The following is a 13,981-nucleotide window of genomic DNA, read 5'->3' as shown; positions in this document are numbered from 1 at the left end:
TTTTTTTTCAAGAGCTCATACAATTTCCAACTTTGTGTAGCAAGAGAAACAGCGGCGCATTTTGCCATTTGTTTACATGCCATTGTGTATCGATGAGGTGCACTCGTGGAAATCAGAATACAAAACAATTCAAGATATGACGGTGGTTTTGGAAAGATTTAATAGACCAATCAGTGTCCCTCAAGCCACTCTCGCGATGATAAGTTGCTTTTTTTTTACAAAACAGCACTGTATCCGTCGTGAATGAATCGCTAACAGTGCCAAGAAGGTGTTATTTTAAGCGAAGTTCCTGTTCCTTTAGCCAGAGCATTTACAATGGGAGGAAAAATCTGTTTCACCACAAGGGTGTGCTCTTAGGCAAAGTGTTCTCTTAGGAGGTGTTCCCATACATGGAGACTATATTATATATATCAGAAAATTATTGCCCCCAAGAGAGGGCAGTACTAACCCTGGAGGTCAGTATTGCCTTCCTGAGGGATAATCGTTTTCTGATATATGGCAAAAATCGCAGTCAATATTTCCGTTATGAAACCTTTTGCAATTTGTGACTAAGAAAGAAGCAAAACAAAAGTTAAGTGAGGCAGGAGCTTTGCCGGCAGCTGAGACGGGCAGGAAGCAAAAATGAGTCGGGAAGTGATTGGGAGGGAAATAAATATTGAAAATGGTGGTAGGAAAACACTTTACCATTTTTGTCATTTTATTTACGGGAGGCGTGCCGGCTGCCGAGACATTCGCGGCATGATTGGGAGAGAAAGAAACATTGATAATGCTGGTAGGAATGGAAACATTATAAATACATTTTTTTTTAACAATTATTTGTATTAATTTTCCAATTATTATTCAACCTGGCTCACTGCTGCAATGAGTACAGTTTTTCGCTCTGCAAGCCCGCTGTGCAGCCACATCCAGAACTTACATTGTCGGAGGACCACGCAGTTCTGAATTGCGTGCAGACCGGCCTGCAGGCGCCTGGCCCCTGGGAACTCCCATCCATTGTCAGCAGTGGCATAGCTTGGATTCGAACCGGTGATCTCCAAGCTATAGGGCGCATCCTGCACTCCGGACGGAGTGCCTTTACTGGATGTGCCACTTGGGAGCCCCCCTTTCTTTTAACTTACAGGGAAGGTGTCCTTTTTTCTTTTTAATTGATAAATATGTTGTATATTTTTTAATGAACCGGTAGAAGTAACTATCTGCACAGATGAAGCAGGAGGGTAAAGCGGGTGTTTTCTCTGTGTGAGGGAGCTTGCTGAGAATCTTCTGGAAATTGGTTTAGGAGACAGTGTGATGACATGCAATATAGACCACTTTCAGGCAAGATTGACTTTTATAGACGGCCATGTGACCTTCTTTTGACCAATGAAACACTTGGATAAAAATCCAAGGTTTCCAAAATATATACTGTAAAAAAAATTAAAAAATAAATAAAAAAATAATTCAAGATCAGAACTTCATTCTCTGTTAAAGTGTTTCTCCACCTGAAATTGTTACAGGACCAGGCTTGTCTAGATACAAACAAAGGAGGTGCTGAAGGTCAGACATCATTTCAGTGATATACAGAAGCGGTGCTGGGAATAATTGTGCATGTGTTTGCCCCCCACCCCCATCATTTATGACCCAGCATCTGAGCAATTTTGATAACAGTATGTTGAAAAATATATGAGTGAGACACGGATAACACAGAGTACAGCAGAGGCGAAGTATTGCCTTTGTTGTAAACTCTTTAGGGTTTTCTGTCAGCCTGTGGCGGGGTGCTCCGTCCCTGTGCGTATTTTTGTGTTTTATGTTGTATGTGGCGTGTTAATGTTGGTGTATATGTATTTGTGCATGGGATATAATGTGAGGCTATGTAGCACGAGTGTTGTTAAGATGTATATTTGTATTTAGGCACAGAGATTGCACAATCACTCCATGTGCAGATTAAAGTGGGTATTAGTGTGAAAGCACGGGGAGCACAATTAGTTCACGTGCAGATGTACCGAGATTCCAATTGAATGATTGATTAGCAATCGAGTCTCGGTACAGCTGCATAAAAGATGCAGTGTTTCACTCACTCAGGGATTGGGTGTACAGTGAGGAGGTACGGGAGAGGAAGGAGAAAGAATTTAAATCTAAAGAAAACAATTGCTACTGGTGCTAAACCACCTCAGCACGGTACTTGTTTGTTTGGACTTGTTTTGTTTGTCTACTTTGGCTAACATGCCGTTATGTTTTGTGAAAGTCTATTGTCTTGTTTAAATCATTTATTTATTAAAAAGGGCAAGCAGCGCGTTTCATACCACAGTCTGTTGTGTGATCTCCATTCATTTCCTGGCCTGATGTCCCCTCCAGCCGTCCTGGTCATACTGCTGCAAAATCCTACATAAGTAATGCATAATAAAAATGAAATGTCTGTTACTTGCATGCATGAAGAGGTTTGACATCTGAAAGCAGTGGCTTGATCACTTTTTTAAAAATAAGATCTTCACATTTCTCCTGTTCTCCATGCAATACTTTCAAAAACAAGAAATCACAAAATAATCAATATGCCCAAGATCCACACCCATTCTAACTACAAAACATTAAGAAAATTGAAGTCTAATATGAATTTAACAGTCACACTAATGGAGCCTTTGGATTAAGGTCTTTGACTATTTTCAGTTTGCAATGCTTGCATGACAAGTGCTATAAAACCTGATACTGGCTGCAACTGAATGTATAAACTTCTTTATACAAGTGTTGAGAGATCAATGGTAGCATCAAATAACTTTTTAATACTGCTAAGTGAATGTTTTTGTTCATCAGATCACATTTTTTGGTAAAAACCTTGCATCCATTCAAATCCAAAGACTGGTTGAATTGCATTATTCAAAGCGACAGTATGCACTAAGCAGACACGGAGCTTTATCTAACAAAAAAAGGATTAACTGCAGTACTCTATGAACATTCATGGTGTATCCTCAAAATCACTGAAGACCAAAATAGATACGCTCTGTCTAGACGATGCACATTGAAGACACATGCCTGATTAATTAAGGTTCCTCTATCATTTACTGATGCTGAAAAAAGTAAATGTTCTATTACTGGCTGGCAAGAACAAGTGCCATCTAGTTAATGTGTCTTTAATTACTGGTTTTCCTATATAGCGTACTAAATAATATTTCTCAAAAATGTATGAAAAAAAACCCATCAGGTTCTGCTGTTAATCATATGTGCTTTACATATCTTTTCACTTTTCTCTTAGATATTTGCTCATCTATCCGTGAAGGAACGCTGTCTTTCTGCATCATTAGTTTGCAAGTACTGGTGTGATCTGTGTTTAGATTTTCAGTTCTGGAAGCAGATAGACCTCAGCGGTCGACAGCAGGTATGTTTGTTTATTTACAAGATATCTGTGGTGTGTGCAGAGAGGGGGTGGGGGCTAAATAATATAATTGAGGACCTTTTCTTATTTATGAGACTTTCTAGATTAACTTTAGTGTGAAGTTTATGACAGGGATCAGGCTTTATAACCGAAGTTGTATGCTACTTTATTGCTTGACTCTACATTTGATTTAAATGTTAACTGCAAGATCTGGGTACTGTATGCCCTGGTGTTGTGTTCCTTCATTTTAGTGTGGAGTAAAAAAAAGGTTTGTCAGCAAAACTTGCAATCATACCAACTTTGATCTTTCAGCAGTTTACAACTTTACAAAGTACATCGTTATTGTGGGCAATGCTGGGTAGAACCAGAGATCCCCTCTACTAAACCACTAAGGGATAAACCACAGCTGTAGTCGTTATAGCATCTCCTGGTTTGCATTCATATCTTATTTTAGGGTTAATCTCAGATAGTGGTTTATGCAATCGAGGGTGATTTCCCCAGTGCTGTACAAATCTGTCAGTGGCTTATCCCAGCTGAGTGTAGGTTGATCAAATCACTTGTTGTGAGTGTGTACTACAGTAATGTAACCCCTGTACTATGCTTTTAGAAAAGTTTCTGTGCGTCCTTACAGAGTGTCTGTGTTTTTCTTGTAGGTCACAGATGATCTCCTTGTAAAGATTGCAGCCAGGAGGCAGAATGTGACTGAAATTAACATCTCTGATTGCCGCAACGTTTCAGACGATGGGGTGCGCTCCCTGGCATCCCAGTGCCCGGGTCTTCTTAAATACACAGCGTACCGGTGCAAACAACTTAGTGACCTCTCTCTCCTTGTCATATCCACTCACTGTCCTCTTCTGCAAAAGGTGCACGTGGGGAACCAGGATAAACTCACCGACGAAACCCTCAAACAGGTCACTAGTTTGAAATTCACTTGAAGTTACTGTACTGTAGGCAGATTTGTAAAGAAATACCTTTCCAGTAGATGCTTTGTAGTTCAATGTGCCCATGCTTCATGATTATGACCAAATATTCCTTAAAACTTACTTCAAAAGCCCCTTTTTTTACTTAACCTCCAATGTTTTTAAAAGTGTGATTCTATACCAGTTGATCCAGTCCAGGACCAGATCGTACAAGGCTCTTAAATGATTTAATGTAATCTACTTTGAATCTGAATAGTTTACTGCGACATATTTAATGAACAATCCCTTTATTTTTGGCATGACCTGTTTGCATGTCATGGTAGACTTGTGGCTGTTCATTTTAAGGGGTGTGAATACCACAGGGTTTGACACTAGCCTTGCACCCAGCCCTGGCTTTTAGAACTTTATATTATTGAAATGTATTATTGAAATGACCAGGTGCCAGGAGTTTGAACAATCAGACCCCTGGTGAATCTGCTCTGAACTAATCGCACTTATCACAGCATAAGTAAATCACACTTGAGTTTGTTGGTTGGCACTAATAGCAGATAATAGACATTACATGGCTTGAATATACATTGTGCATGCATTTAAAAATGCATCAATATGCTGTTTCATTTCAAATGGAACAATCACTCATATGATGGTTACATTGTTGCATTAAACTAAAACTAACAGACAGTGAGCATGCCTTTATCACCATAGTAATAGTTTCTTAGACCGTTTCCTAATTTATTAAATGTGGGTTGACATTTTCATGTAATGGTGTTGCTGATTTTTCTTTTTAACAGCTGCTACTATCTAAGGCTTTTTGGGAAGTCTTTGCAATCTGTTCTAATCAAAGAGTAATTTTATTTAGTTTAAGTGCATTGTTTGATGCCTAAAGATAATTCTTTAGTGACACACAAAAAAGATGAACAGTACTTTGTAAAAAAAAAAAAAAAAAAAAAAAGTTATTTCTGCAATGTGTTTGTTTCCTTAAACATCTTTTTTTATGTAATAGTTGGGAGAGCACTGTTCTGAACTGAAAGATGTCCACTTTGGTCAATGCTACAAGATAACTGATGAAGGCATGGTGGTGCTAGCAAAGGGTTGTCCAAAGCTGCAAAGAATCTACATGCAAGAAAACAAACTGGTATGATATTTGTGACTTAAAAAATGTTGTGCACATTACATTTATTTCACAGCAATAGTAACACAAGCACTGTTTATTGGTGCATATTTTCAACCAAAAGACGATTTTATATATATATATATATATATATATATATATATATATATATATATATATATATATATATATATATATATATATATGTATGTGCATGCATCATTGACAACACATTTTCTCTGACTCCTCTCTTCATAGTATATTACACATTCAATATTGATAATTTAGGAAGATGTTACCATTAAGTAGAGCAGCTAAGAATTAGCAATAAGAATCCCCATCAAGAATATTGTCATTAAGTAGTTCTGTGTTAATCAATTGCTGTGCAAGTGCAGTACAGCTGAGTTTCCTGAGTTGTTATTCTCCCTTTGTACAGTAGATGGAGCCAAACACACAAGAAGTGACCCTGTTTGATTCTTTGGCAGCAATTGACGGCAGTCGTGCAAAATACATTTTCTTTCCATATTTTTCTTTTGGTACTAATCAGACCATTTTTGTCGATACACCTTTTAATTTGACTATCACTGACTGAAGGCATCACATCTTGACTGCCAGTCTCATTTTGCAATGCACTTCTTTCTTGTGCAAGCAATGACACAAGGTGAGGAGAACAATGATATTTTATGGGTATTGGCGATTTTGAAGAAAAAAACGATATACAAAGTAATGCTCAGGAGAACCAAACTATGATTTTATTTTATTTATTTATTTTTAAAATCGTGTTCTTTGGAAAGGGTCAGTCTGTGTTGTATAATGCATTTTGTGTTTAACATTCCATAGCTTAAAACAAACCATGGTCAAAGTAAAATGACAAAACAAACAAACAAACAAAAACCCTGTTATTTTCTGAGGAAACCTGTGTTTATGTAAATGTTTACTGAATTCTGTTTTCTGTTTGCTTGTGTGGGGAGGGGGTATTTAGTGTTAAGAAAACCAAAATATTTTCCACTTTTTTTTTTTTTTTAAAGGTGATTTTAATTAATATAATAGATCCCACAAACACCATGCTTAGTATAAAAAATCTATGAAGATGACAAAACTAAGAATGTAACAGACTAGGACTGTTTCTTAGATTTAAGGTGAATACACAACCTGGCATTGATTTATACCACTGTATATAAGGTTCTGATATATCCTGTAATTACTAAGTCAAGTGTCAGTACATAGGTATAACACCTCCTCACAGATATCCTGAACCAACCCGCTGTCCATGTTCTACACCATTACATCATTGATAACCAGGCATATTTCTGGAGGTTATCAAACCACTATTAACAACTAGATTGTTTAGTGGAAACAGACCAACATTCCATATTTTTTTTATTTTACCTCGCCTACAAATAAGTGGATGACATTATATGGTAAAAAAAAAAAAAAAGTGTATACTGATTTATAATCTTTTTAAAGCAGACTTTAACATACTGACAGTATTTAGTGTTTGTTGCTATGTGTTTACAGTGCCTAAAATAGTTTATCATCCATAACTTCAAAATGCTCAATTAGAATTCAAAGGTAAAGCTAAAATAAACGAGATCAAGGTTTTGGCTAGTGCCTGCTGCTGTGTACTGAGATATAAGATTATATATAAATGTTAAATACTTAGTTACTTATAGTTTTACAGTACCTTAAATATACTGTATTCAAGTGCTTTTTTTAAGGGAGGATAATTACTTTTTTTGTCTGTCCTACAAATAGGAATGTACTTAATTATTGTCTTGAGTGGCTTCATCAGTGAATATATACTGTGCTGTATATGGAGTCCTACTTTGTATAGCCAAGGAAGAAAGCAGTTATAGGCAAACGTATCTTCTTTTTTTCCAAGTTACCCTTTTAAATAAAAAGGAGCTGTGGGGGTTTGTATGTGTAGCGTGGTTTGTTACAGACCTGTAAAAAGACAAAGAGAGTTGACAAGCCAGGTTCAGCAGACGGGAGCTCATTGCTGCTGGGAGTAGCAATTCTGTTCTCTGCTGAAAAGATAATTTAGTGTCTGTGTTTATTCAGCACAGTTCAATAGGCAACTGTGCTGATTTCTTGCCAGTTAAGCTTTAGAAAGTAATCCTTGGCCACAACAGACTTTCAGAAAAGACTCTGTCTGGCCACAAACATTCGATATTACACAAAAGGGGTCAGCCTGTAAAGAAGTGAAAATTGTTTTTTTTTTTTTTTTTTTTGGCCCCTTTTCTATTGCGGTAAAACTTCAGATAATTGCCGGGTCTCAAATAATCGCCTGTCTGCAATACGCTCCGCGTCTGCTCTCAAATATTGTAAATAAACACTGGGTCTGTATTAGACGCCAGGTCTCTCTGTCTTGCCATTGAAGCTGAGGAAGATGAGGAGGAGCTTGAGCTTAATGAACTGCTAATGACAGCGATGAAAGCGACTCTCAGGATTAATAAATAATAATAATAGAAAACGTAATTTAAGGTAGGCCTACATGTAATGCATATTTGTTTAATGCAGTTATTAACAGTTTTGATAATTTTAAGCATGCTGAAAGTAGGCCAGATACAAACCTCTTGGTGTATTTAATGCGTTTTGTTGTATTAACAATGTACAAGTTTGAGATTAAACAATACATTACTTATTGCTTTTATTGTTCATTTTAAAAAAACATTTTAAAAGTTTGTTATTATTATTATTATTATTATTATTATTATTATTATTATTATTATTATTATTATTATTATTATGCTGTAAGCGTAGCCTACACGCCTGTCTTCTGATATCTACAGAGCTGTCTTTTAGTGGATTTAACATTATTATTATTATTATTATTATTATTATTATTATTATTATTATTATTATTATTATTATTAACAATGGGAGATCAAATTCTGTTTTAAAATACAAATCCGTATTTCTGCATGTTCATTTTCCAACGTTTTACATACCGTATCCTTGTTAACCAGTGCATATAAAAAGACCGTAATAATACTTTCACTTTATACTTGAGGGTGTACAATACAATGTAATTTTGTCATAAAACAAAACTGTTACTTAGTTCCCACTGCCACACAACTTTTTAACACAGTTGCTGGAATGTTTGATTGAGTTACGATGTTGCTACAAAGTTGTGTGTTAGCGGCTTCTCCATGACCACGTGAAGCTAGAGATCTAATATAAACGCCGGTCTCAAATAATCACAGGTCTCCAGTGTGCGCCGGGTCTGCTGGTAAATATTGTAAATAAACGCTGGAGGCGTTTACTTGAAGTTTTACGGTATATCTTTAAACAGGTCACTCTTTTTTTCCCTCTCATTATGTGTTTTTATGGTGATTTTTATGGTCCGTTTATCGATTTTGGAAGGCTCCAGAACTTACTGATTTCTTGTGGATAGGACTGAAGTGTGTTTAAGGAGGACAGCCACTGGTGTTCAGTATCATGTAGAGCCAGCATATTGAGTTCAGTGCTGTTGAAGAGATCACACTGCTGCTGTGAATATGACTCTAGGAATTGCAACTTCTCCCACATTCAAAGGCATTGAAGCCTGTTTTTGTTTTGTATTGCAATAACTTGGGTTATTTATTTTAGTTTACTTTGAAATCTCTTCAAACCCTAAAACTTCAAAAACATAAATCGAATAATATTTTTAAATACATATTGTTTTCTTTTGTCAAGTAAAAAAAGAGAGATTTCTGTTATTTCTTGAATCCGCTGTTCCATACTGAATATAATATTTCATAGCTACCAGCTATAAAAGTTGTGGTCACCAGAGTGAGTCTGTAAGATCAGATTCCCAAGAGCATTTTAGGTCAGTTTACAGTTGCATTTAACAGAAGAATGTACTATTTCACATATTTTACAAAGAAAAGATTTCCTTAGTAGGCTTTGGTAATTGTTTCAATGCATGTGATATGATTGTAGTGTTACAGCTTTAGTTAATAGAGAGTAGATTAATCGCTCAATAAGCAATTACCCTATTTAATTAGAAATTTAGAGGAAGATTAAACCATTGATTTCCCTTACCAAAAAGCAGAGCAATTTCTGAATTATTTACAGTGAGTCTGTTCTTAAAACGTCTGCTTTCCTTGAGCCTATAATTTAGAACTGTGATATAGGCTAATACATTTCAATATCATTAGTCATAAATCCATATAATATTATCCTGAAGGATGTGGTATACTTGCAACTCCATTAAAAAAATAAAAAAATCATTAACTCTTAGGAAATTCCCCAGTAACAAATATGTCTGATTACTATATGGGTTTCTTAGAGGGGGGGGGGGGGGGGGGAAACTACTGTAGTTTTATTTTCTTTTGTATGTGGGAGGTTGGTGTGATAACAGAAAACTAGTAAAAAGCACACACCTTATTATATATATATAATATATATATAGATGGGATTCAGTGACTTACAGAAAAATAATTCCATCCAGGGTTTATGTGACTTCAAAAACTACAAGACTGTTAGGTTGAGTAGTTTATAAACTGTCACAGAAACCCGAGATGGAATTACCGGTGCTGTGCTGTCTCTGCCTGCGTTCAGAGCAATACAATGGCTTTCATTGCTTTTTGAAAAACAAATATCAGAACAAATATTTAAATAATGAGCGAGTATTCGAACATATAAATAAATAAATAAATAAAATGGATGGAAATAAGCCTCCCATTGCATAACAGTTTGATCTATTCCTGGTTTTACTATGGGTTTACCAAGACAGACCTGAGATTTTTACCTATACATTGGGGCAACTCAAGTTTCAAACTTAGAATGGGTGAAACTGCTATGCAATAGAAGTGTTATTTCCATCCCTGAAAATGTGTATGCCTAAAAGTGTTGGCCTATATTTACAATGCAAAATGTGAGTTCATCTAGCAATGTAATTCATCTACGGTGTTGCCAGTGTACTGATATAATTTTTGTTATTTTTTAATGTTTGCTGCCTTTTGTCACAAAGCCCTCACAGAGCCACAAAAAAACATTAGCAAAGAAACAAAAAAGTTTGCTTCCAAACTCCCTGTGCATATCACCAGCATTTCAAAACTTTTTTCAGTACAAACCTTTTCAACTTCAGTGCTTCAATTACACATGCTACACAGTGACTTTAGTGTGAAATACAATGTTTGTTTGAAGTGCATCACAATTGGAAGTTTACACAAGTTCCAGTTTTGTTGCATAGTGCTTTCTAAACTGCTGACATGTCTGCTTAGAACGATACAGTAGAACTGTGGGAATGTTTTCATTTGAGAATCTGAGGAAATTCATTTTTTTTTAAAAATCTGATTAGCACATATTTTAATTAGGCTAAATGTGTAATGTAAATGAAATTGTTGGAGACCTCAAATGGATTAACTGTGTCCTCAATTTGAGTAGCTAATTGCAGTGCTCTTCCAGGTATCTATTTCTGTGCACAGGGACAGTTCAATAAAGATTTTTTTTTTTTTTAATAAGCATAAATTCAGTTGGATAGGAGGCTGTTTTGTTTGTACCAAGTTTCCAAACACTTTGCGAAGGGATCATAATATTACATTTAAAACATTCAAAGGAGGAATAACCAAGGCATTAAAATCATTTTTTTTTAACTGTTCTTCGCATCGACAACATGACTGCACTCCCACGTTATATTTCATGTACAATACTTATTCAACTTTTAAATTGGTCTGGGGGAATTTAAAAGAAGCCATGGTTAGCATCATTATACAAAATATTTTGAAACTATGAGAGATTAAAAAAAAAAAAAAAAAAAAAAACAAATCTGTATTCTGAATGTATTATAAAGGATTGCGTCTGTAAGGAATGTGCATTGAGTTATGCCTGTCAGCAGTATGTTTTAAATAAAGATGGTAAGTTTAAATCTGTAATTTATAAAACAGTCAATAACTGCAGTAGTTTGGGTTCCCTATTCTAACCCATCTTGGTCTTGCTCTAATCTATAGGAAAATTGCCTACCGTGTGCCAGGCGCTTTCAATTGCCATGAGCAGCAGATTACTGGTCAAGAGTTTGCTTCAGCTCATGGTTGTTTAGTCTGAGCTGGTATCACTTTAAAATAGAATTACACGTAAAATGAGCCAAAACGAAATAGATTTAAAGGAAAGGCTTTGCTCGATGTTTGGTTTTGTAACTGAATATTTTAATTTAGGTAAATCTTGCCTGCAGAATAGAGGGCCTAATTACTTGAAAAATGATCTTTTAATGTTTTTAAGTCTTTGTTAGTTCAATAAAATGCTGTGTTCTAGCATCAGGATTATGCTTTTATTGTGATTACAGATATCTTGCAGATGGAAAAAGGGATGTGTGTGTGTGTTTAAACATTGTTTTATAACAAAAAAAAAAAAACGTTAAATGTCACTTTGAGTTTAAAGAGAGAAAAGACAGTGGGACCTTTTATCTACAGCAAAGGTTAAACACAGAAAACCTGTGCCAAACAAATACTTTATTTTTTTTTAAGTAGATCTGAAGCAACATTAGATTGTTAGTAGATTTATTCCAGCTGTGCTTTCGATACAAGGTCACCGGGGGTCTTTGTTTGAAACGCAGTGAATCCGTCCGTTTGAAATATTTAACAGGCTCCCTACGAGGTCCTTCTCAATCCTGTCCAGTAGGGTGCAGCTAAACGCACAACAAAAGATTCTGCTTGTGCTGGGAATTATTACTCTGTGATACGTGTGTGTAGAACATAGGTTGGGGTTTAATGAGAAAATGTTATTTCTAGGCCCTGACCCGGAAGTCCATAATGACAGGAAGGGGTTTGACTCCTGAACTTTCTATACAGAGTAGATGAAAGGCATGTGTGAGACAGGAGAGGGCACTGTTGCACTGTCTAAAGGAGATGTTTAATCTTCTAGTCTTTTGAAATAAAATATGAACTGAATATTTAGGCTAGTAATTGCAGCGAAATTGATCTGACACCTTTTAGTCCTCCAACTCACTGGTTTCTACTCGTGAACACTCTCTTGGACGAATTCAAATTGCTGACAAAGTTTTAAGAACATAATTTCAAGTCCTAGAATATGGTAGTCATGCCATTTCAAGGAAAAGGTATCATGGAAAAACCGTTTGAAAATCAAACATAAACATATTTGCTTTAACACAGCAGTGTTTCCATTTTTGTAACAAGCAAACCGAGCAGATTTAGTTGGCTGCTTGTTTAAATGAAATCTCTGATGTATCTAGCAGTTACACTGGGCACGTCAGCTGCATCATAGAGATGATTTTTTTCTGACACCAAAATTAATATTACCTTATTACCTTATCCGGCTTCAGCTTTCCACATGTTCAAAATGTATTAAGTTGCCATTTTAGATGCAGGACTACAGTAGTCCAAGACTTGCTGTTAATCAAGGATAAAAAAAGAAACAAAAAGAGTACCATTTACTGTTTTTTTTTTTTTTTTTTTTTGCTAATAGGGACCCCCCCACCACCCAACGGGTACAATTCAAGTTTATTTAAAATATATTTTTGTCATTTTATCAGTAAAATACAGTTTGATATTTATAAAGCAGGCTTCTTTATCAACATTCTTCTTTATAGCACAGTTTCATGAATATCAAACTTTATTTTATTCATAAAAACAGATTTTGAATAAAACATTTTGTTTATGTAGCTGTGAAAAGGGACCAAAGTGTCTCAAATCAGGAAGTAGGATGTGTTGCCATGGAAGCATGTTGGAGGGCATTGGTATAATATCATGTAAAAATGGGGATGCAGTATTAAGACTTTGAGTAGTTCATATAAAACGCTCAATGGTAGAATATGTAGGAATATTAAAAGAAGCAGAATGAAATGGCTTGACAAACGTTTTGACATGAAGCCTTCCTAAATTCTTGGGAGTATTACAGCTAGAGACAGCAGGTAACTAGAAATGGAGCATCCTTTTTTTCAGTAAAGGGTTAAAAGAAAATTGTTTTTGTGACGCAGAATTCAGCTTACTATTAAGTGTTCCAGTTGCTTCTACTTCTGATTAACTGTCTGCTAAACAGTTTAACTTGTTATGCATATCATCATATCCATGTTTAAGTTATATGATGTAAAAAATAGTGTCAAACATGCTCATGGCATATGATAACATAATTTGATGTTACAAGCAAGCTGTTAATGTTGCACTTTACCCCATTGTAGTTACATTTGCAATGACAAACTGTCCAACATGTTGACAAGTATTTGACACTTTTTATAAACTCATTACAGCATTCACACAGGAAGAGGATGCTTTTTAAAAATAAATATTAATTCATGGGAAAATGCAGCTGGTTGATCATCTCACAAGGGACCAACAAGAAAAAACAAGCAGGCTAAATGACAGCCTTACTTTACCAAGCGTTTGCTTCGGCACAAAGTTTAGATGTTTTCTGTGTGCTTTAAAATCCTGTGGTATTAAAATTGAATTATGTCATATATAATAGTAAAAATAGTGCATTTTCTTTTTTGGGAAATAAACTACTCTTATTTTCCTCTTTGTGCTTTCCATTGATGTAAGGCATGCCCGTATGTGTACTTTCTACCATCCCCTCATTCAGTGCTCCAGTGCTGTGACGCGCATCAAATCGATAGGTGTGTTCAAGTGCTTGTAACTCAGAAACGGAAAGAGCTAGGAACACAGTCAGTAT

The 13,981-nt window shown here is 35.6% G+C and overlaps 1 protein-coding gene across 1 annotated transcript in view; it reads left to right on the top strand.

Moving 5' to 3' along the window:
- The window catches only part of LOC117409315 (F-box/LRR-repeat protein 17-like), a 263,989-nt gene that overhangs the window by 3,287 nt on the left and 246,721 nt on the right, over positions 1-13,981 (top strand). Inside the window, exons 3-5 of the mRNA XM_034015154.3 lie at positions 3,224-3,346; positions 3,997-4,254; positions 5,267-5,398. Coding sequence (XP_033871045.3) covers positions 3,224-3,346; positions 3,997-4,254; positions 5,267-5,398 — 513 coding nt within the window. The remainder of the gene's footprint in view (positions 1-3,223; positions 3,347-3,996; positions 4,255-5,266; positions 5,399-13,981) is intronic.

Source organism: Acipenser ruthenus, chromosome 1 (genome assembly GCF_902713425.1).
Source record: "Acipenser ruthenus chromosome 1, fAciRut3.2 maternal haplotype, whole genome shotgun sequence".
Taxonomy (NCBI): Eukaryota; Metazoa; Chordata; class Actinopteri; order Acipenseriformes; family Acipenseridae; genus Acipenser; species Acipenser ruthenus.
Note: the sequence above shows the minus strand (reverse complement) of the source record. Positions and strands in the feature narration are given on the sequence as shown.